Raw genomic sequence first — 7381 nt, forward strand, 5'->3', positions numbered from 1 at the left:
CAGTTAATCTATGATGAAGGAGCCAAGAATATACGATGGGGACAGGACAGTCCATTCAATAAATGGTGCTGGGAAAACGGGCCAGCCTCCTGCAGAAGAAAGGAACTGGACCCCTACCTCACCCCGTACGCAAGAATCAACTCAAAATGGATTATAGACTTGAGTGTAAGACCCAAAACCATAAATCTCCTAGAAGAAAACAGGGACAGTGAGCTTCCCGACATGGGTCTTGGTGAGGACTCTTTGATTTGACACCAAAACCAAAGGCAACAAAAGGGAAAATCAACAAATGGGACCGCATCCAACTGGAAAGCGTCTGCACAGCCCACCAAAGCCAAGGAAAACAACAAAAGGAAAAGGCAACCTGTGGAACGGGAGAAAACATCTGCGAATCACGTCTAATAATTATATCTACAATCTATAAAGAACTCACACAACTCAGTAGCAAAACAAAACCAGAAAAACACCCAACAATCCCATTAAAAACTGGGCAGAGGCTCTGAAGAGAGCATTTTTCCAAAGGGGACGCACGCACAGGCGGCCAGCAGGTCCATGAGGAGCTCATCGCGGATGCTCAGGGGAGGCACAGCAGGACCACGGTGCCGGCCCCCTCACACCTGTCAGAATGGCCACTGTCCAGATGACAAGAAGGAGCGAGCATGAGTGAGGATGTGCAGAAAGGGGAACCCTCGGCGCCATTGGGGGGAAAGAAAATCGGGGCAGTCACTGCGGAGAACGGTGTGGAGATTCCTCAGAAAAGCAGAAGCGGAACAACGGCAAGATCCAGCCATTCCGCTTGTGTGGGTTTGCCCGAGGGAAACCAAAACCCTAACTGGAAAAGACGTGGTCACCCCCAGGCTCACCGTGGCGCTGTCCACCACGGACAAGACCCGGCAGCAGCGAAGTGCCCGCAGATGGACGAGGGGACACGGCCGACGCCGTGTGTACACACACCCTGAATATCGTTCTGCCGTAAACAAGAGGAAAACCTTGTCATTTGTGACAGAATGGAGGGACCTGGAGGGCATTACGCTAAGTGAAATGAGTCAGACAGAAAAATATCCTATGCAAGGAAAAAAAAAACCTCTGAGCTCACAGACACGGGGGACAGACTGGTGGTTTCGGATAGGGGGTGAACGGGGATGAGACGCACGGAGGGGGTCGAGGGGCACCAGCTTCGGGCGTAAGCTAAGCAGGTCCCAGGATGTGACCAGTAACACTGTGCGGAGCTGCACCTGTTTGTGGGGACACCCGCTCACTAGACTTCCCGCGATCACTCACAACACACACAGATCCCGGATCGGCGGGCTGTGCCCTGACACAAACATCAGACACTAACCGAACTGCACTTCGGTTTTAAAAAGGAAGGAATTTTGCCCCCTGCTACCACAGGGAGGGACCTGTGGACACGAGACGAACAGTGCGGGACCCCACTTCTCTGAGGGACCCCAGAGGGCAGCTGGGGGGGCTGGAGAGCGGGAGTGAGTGTTTACTGGGGACAGAGATTTAGTTGGTGAAGATGGAAAGTTCTGGAGACCGCTAGTGGTGACGGCTGCATGGAAGGGAAGGTGCTGAAGGCCCCTGAAATGGACACACCCAAACAGGTAAGACTGTCCGCACCAGGTGATGCGTATTTTAACACAATAGAAAGAAGGGGGAAGGAGCCCTTCTCCACCACAGCTCCCTGTGGATGGGACCACAGGGAGCCTCTGCCAGGAGGGCAGCTGGCAAACCCACAGCCCCTGCCTGCCACCCTCGGATGCTGAAGCTGGTGAAGCCCCTTCTGGCTCCTTCATGGGGAAATGGGACCCAGGAGCCGGCTCCCAGGCATGGGGGGACCGCTGCTGGCAGGCCCCGGTCGGAGCAGGGCTTCACAAATGGCCAACAAGGAGGGTGGGCTTGAGTACAGGGCCCTTGTGCCCCTTCCAGGAGCAGCGAGGGCCCAGCTCACACTCCCCAGCCTGCCCAGCAGCTCCGCATCCCTCTGGGGCAATCTCAGTCTAGTGAGTGTCCCCCCAGCCTGGCGGCCCTGGCTGGCTGGGCCTCCCCTGCTGGGATGGAGGTGGGGGCAGCTGCTCCCCAGCCCCCCAGACACGGCGGCAGGACGTTGCATGAGGGGCCTGCTGGCCTGGGGCCAAGGAGCACAGCCCTTGGTCCTGCACCATGTCAGGCCGAGAGTCACCTTGTGACCCGGCCATCCTAGTCCTCTGACTCTGCCCTCTCAGACGCTTGCAGCCCGGCATCACAGCAGCCAAGAGCGCGGACGGCCGCAGACACCATGCTGAGGGAATGCACCAGACACAAGGCAAAAAAGGCAGGACTCCTCTCCCACAAGGTCCAGGAGCCATCAGACCACTGACCCAGAGGCGCAGGTGGGGCTGGAGATGCACATGGGGGCCCGTGTTTCCAATTGACAAGATGGTAAGGCTCTGGAGCCCAATGCGGGGGAGGGGGCGCAGGGACAGGAAAGTACGTAACACCCCTGCACACCTAGGCCCGTCCCACTGGGGACGCCCAGCTGGCGCAACCAGTGAGGCTCCGACTCTGGGTCTCAGCTCAGGTCCTGATCTGGTCCAGGATCGGACCGGCCTCAGACAACCCACTCTGGTTGGAAGTCTCTGCTTCCTCTCTCCCGCTGCCTCTCCCCACGCTCGTGCCCCCGCCTGCAAGTACGTGTAGGCGTGCTCTCTCCCCCACCAAATAATCTTAATCTAAAAAAATTTAAAAAATAATTTTAATTAAAAATTTTTTTAAAATCAATTAAAAATTAAAAATTATCATTTAAAATGATAACTTAAAAAAAATTTTGGTTTAACCCCCAAAACCAGGTGGGCCTCTGCCCCCAAAATGGGTGCAGCCACCCAGCCCACTCCTTAGCAGCCACCTGCTGGCCGCACACCCACCCAGGGGGCCCTCTCCAAACAAGGCCAAATTCCTGAAAGACGGCCCCCTACACACACACACACCCCCCACACCCCAGCCGATTCTGTCCTGGCTTACAGCAAGTTCTGAAAGGTCCCGTCCGCCATGAAGCCTCCCAGGGCTGAGCAAGCCGCTTCTGCTCTGAGGTCACCCGCGGGGCTGCGAGGGCACGCACTCAGGTTGCAGCTTAGCTGCCAGGACGGGCCCCCCAGGCCAGAGTCAGACCCCTGGGGCCTGGTTCCAGAAACATGCTGGGAGCAGCCTAGCCTCCACACAGCCGTCCCAAACCGTCCGTCTGGGCAGAAACCGGCACCTCCTCACCCAGCCGCCCGTGTGTCAGAGGCCCACGTGCTCCCAGATTGGCTTTACCTGGTGCTTCCACGTGACTCATGCCCAGGTGACATGCATCAAAGGACCACAAGCTCATCACCCACACCCAAACCCAATTGAAGATGTGAGAGCCCCCAAGTCCTCCGGGAACATCCGACCTGAGGCTCAAGGGAAAGACTGTCATTTGTCCTGACGAGGTAGGCAGCCTGGGGGACGTGCCAAGCTGCCCCTCAGGACCCCAAAGATGGAGACCCAACCCCGGCCTTGCAGAGGAAGGGACCCATACACACCCAGTCCCCCAGGCCTGTCACGAGAGCCACTTCTCTGGGAGGCTGCTCCCTGGGTCCCATGCTCAAAGGAGGGGGCAGCCCACTACTGGAGCAGGTCCTGTGAGGACCGTGGGGACACCCTCAACCCCAAGGCTGCCTCCCTCCTGGAAGCCCTCACAGAGCCAGCTAGCCAGGCCTGCCCAAATCTCCTGCAAAACCCTCCAGGCCTGGGCGCCTGGGTGGCTCAGTGGGTTAAGCCGCTGCCTTCGGCTCAGGTCATGATCTCAGGGTCCTGGGATCGAGTCCCGCATCGGGCTCTCTGCTCAGCAGGGAGCCTGCTTCCTCCTATGTCTCTCTGCCTGCCTCTCTGCCTACTTGTAGTCTCTCTGTCAAATAAATAAATAAAATCTTTAAAAAAAAAAAAAAAAAACCTCCAGGCCTGGTGCTTATAGGTGGCCCAGGCCTGGCCTGCTGGCCCACAGTCCAGGGTCCCTGTGCCCCTGCCCCCGGCAATTCCGGGCTCCTGACCGGCTATGGTGAGGCAGGGCAGCCCTGAGCCAATTCGGGTCACTACAGAATGGCCCCTAGCCACCCGTCTGGGCCGCAGCAGGCACAGAACCTGGACAGACCAGGCGGCTTCATCCAAGCAGCGGAGACTGTGGGCGTGCATTCCATGGGGGTCACGAGGGCGCAGGGCAGCAAACCTCACCCCCAACACCCCCGGAGCAGAGGGGAGGCCAAGAAGGGGGTTAGAGCTATAACACCAAGACACCTGCTCTGCCTTTGTAGCCCCACGCCCCCCAAGGTGGCTCAAGTTTCCAAGGCCTCAGTCTCCCCAGCTGTGAAATGGGGGAGATCGCCAGCATCTTGCCTGCTCCACAGGGCTGCCAGACAGATAAGGCAAGACACTGGTGTCATGGGCCAATTCTAAAAAACCAGAGGCTTGGCCCAATGCCAGGGAAAGCTGGACTTGTAAGAACAGACCACTCCAGGGCCCAGCGTGCCTGCCTTGGAGCAGTGCCCTCTGGCTGAGTGGGTGAGCTGGGCATGGCAGTGCTTGCTGTGAGAGGCAGGGTCCCTGCAGGGCCCAAGAGGCCAGGAAGCCCCCTGTCCCACCTGCCAGGCTGGACCCACCCACCCACCGAGGTCACTGGAGGGAGGCTCTGGCTCCAAAGGCGCAGCTCCTGAGCAGTGTAACTCAGAAGGAGAGTGACAGGGCCAGCTTTCTGGCCCGTGACCCCCCCCTCCCCTCCCCACCCCCGCCACAGGCTGAGAGCTCAACGTGCTGGTGACCTCTCCCTGGTGCGTCCCTTTTTCCGGAACAAGTGAAAGTTCAGGTCTGGAGGAGGGAGGCAGGGAGAGAGTGAGCCAAGCCAGCCAGCTGGCAGGAGCAGAGCACAACGGTGGTCCCCCCGCCCCTGGCACCATCAGGGTGGGCCCTGCAGCTCCCCGGCTCAGGAGGCTGGGGGAGAGGCCACTGCAGCTTGCCTGGCTTCCAGAGAAGACTGTCGGTGGCTCCAGGACACTCAAGCTCCTGGTGTAGCCTCTCTTGGCAACACCGCAGCTGACCAGCGGATTCCCAGGACCCGGGGCTGCCAAAGACCACCCCGTAGCCCAGTGGGTAGGCAACAGAGGAGCGTGGGCCACTGGGTCCCTTCTGGAGTACCCAGAGGCTGCGTCTCCAATTGCTGTCTCAGGACAAATGCAGCCCCTGCCCCTGGGGGACGTAAGCTAGGTGTGTTCTGAGGAGTGTTCTGTGTTCTGAGCTGGGAGCCCCCAGTGGGGTGTGCAATGCCCCCCTGAATGGAACAGCCCCTGAGCAGGGCTGCCCTCCTCCTGGGGGCAGCAGGAGCAGGTGTAGCCCTAGGGGCTGTTCCTTCCCCAACCTCCCCCTCACAAGGACCGGGGGCTGCTGCTGATGGCTAACAAGCAGGGTTCTGTCAGCCTGGAAGCACAGCCTGTCCTTTTCCTGTCAATCCCAGGACAAATCGCCCCAGGAAGGGAGAGGAGGCTCCTCAGGCCTCTGGCACCTTGGAAATCAGCCCAGAGCAGGGCCACCCAGGAGCAAAGTCCAGGAGATGCCTGATGGGAGGACGGTGCAGGTGAACGGAGAGCCTGTGACAGGCAGGATGGCCCTGGTGCCCCACCTGAACTGGCCACCTGCCCAGAGCAGCCAGTTGCCAGGGTGGGGACAGGAGAGCCCTCACCCGTGGGCCTTCCTCCCCCAGTCCTCTGCTCAGGGCATGTGCAAAAGGGTGGCCCCAGGTGGGGGGCTATGACGTCACCTCCAGGTGGCGGGGAGCCAGGTGGACCCCCACACCCACACACATAAGCCCGGGGGGCCGCTTGCCCTTTCTCTCTCTGCAGACACCCGCCCGGCCCGATTTCCTCTTTCTCTACGGAGCGGAGGTTTCGCAACGCGGCGGCGGTCCGCGGGTGACAGCGAGACACGCGGGTGGGGGGAAGGGGGGAGGGGAGGCAACACAGCCGCAGGCCCCGGGGCCGCTGGGAGGCGACGTCCGGCTCCATGCAGGTGCACCCCAGGCCCGCGCCCCCGGCCACGCAGGCGCCGCAGCTCTCCTCCCAGTCCTCAGGGCGGGCATCCAGGCCGGCACCCACCCCGGGCCGCACCCATCCCGGCCCCGCACCCACCCCGGCCAGCGCCTCACAGGGGCGCACCTGCCCCCCTCCGCATCCCCCCGGCCCCGCGGCTAGCCCGGCCCCGCACCCACGCGGACCGGCCGCGACCCCGGAGGAACCCGCCCCGCCGCACCTACCCGGGGCGCCGCAGTCGGCGCATCTTGTGTTCCCCGGCCGCTGCAGCAGCTCCAGGACGGCCCTCCGCCGCTCCTTGGCCATGGCCGCGACGCCGCCCGCCCGAGATGCCGGGCCGGGACCCAGAGCGTCCGCCCTGCCGCGCTAGGGCCCCACGCAGGCTGCCCGCCGCCCGCGGCCCTGCGCCATCCTGGGCGGCTTCAGCCCGCGCGCCGGTTCCGCATTCCTGCCGCCGGGCCCGGCTCCGCCGCCGCCGCCGCTGGTGTCTCTGCCGCGGCCGCTGAGCGTGTGCCGGCGCGGGGCCCGGGGCGCACCGCGCGTTCTGGCCGGCACGGCCCGCGGGCGGCCCCCAGCGGCGCGGGCGGGCGGGCGGCCTCCTTCCGCGCCCAACCCGTCCCCCAGCCCGCGCGCCTCGGGACCAGCCCGGCGGGCTCCCCGCTGCCCACCCCCATCTGAGCACAGCGCCACCAGCTCCACCAGTGGGGGGCCTGAGGAGGCCCAGGTGGGCTCCTCCGTGAGCTCCTGGGGGTAGGGAGCAACACCTGGACACCTACTGTCTGCCAATCAGGCCGCGGTAGGCCCACGGGCTGAGGGAAGGGGTGCCCGCTCACACCATCCCTGCCCCAGGGAGGAGATGGCCAGCAGGCCCCAGCGGCCACAGGAGGGACACCACAGTGGGGTCCCCATGCCAGGAATAAAGCCCCACCATGTCAGGAGGCAGGGACCCAGGAGTGAGAGAGGAGAGAGACAGAGGGGACAGGTAATGGGTGTCCCTTCCTCTGCCTGCCTCTGCACTTTCCCGAATTCTTCCCATCTTCTTAAACTATGGATCCAATGATCTACACGATTGAAATTAAGCATCCCATTAAAGAATTACAGTTTCTCTCTATCCCCATCCCAGCCAATTCCAAGCCAAGCTCTGTGAACCATCCCTCTGCCTCCTTCCAGAACGGTCCTCACCTGTGGGAACACCAGGGGAGTCCCCAATCCTTCTGACCTGCCACTGGATTTGGGGTGCTTTTTGTTTTGGTTTGGTTTTTTGGTTGATTTTCACTTAATAAGACCTTACATATCTTCCAAGTCCA

The 7381-nt window shown here is 61.5% G+C and overlaps 1 protein-coding gene across 1 annotated transcript in view; it reads right to left on the reverse strand.

Annotated features, from left to right (window-relative positions):
* The window catches only part of ADAP1 (ArfGAP with dual PH domains 1), a 49807-nt gene extending 43419 nt beyond the window's left edge, over window positions 1–6388 (reverse strand). Inside the window, exon 1 of the mRNA XM_044233615.1 lies at window positions 6299–6388. Coding sequence (XP_044089550.1) covers window positions 6299–6380 — 82 coding nt within the window. The 5' untranslated portion in view covers window positions 6381–6388. The remainder of the gene's footprint in view (window positions 1–6298) is intronic.
* Between the last annotated feature and the right edge of the window lie 993 nt (window positions 6389–7381).

The sequence above is a fragment of the Neovison vison genome, chromosome 14 (genome assembly GCF_020171115.1).
Source record: "Neovison vison isolate M4711 chromosome 14, ASM_NN_V1, whole genome shotgun sequence".
Lineage (NCBI taxonomy): Eukaryota > Metazoa > Chordata > Mammalia > Carnivora > Mustelidae > Neogale > Neogale vison.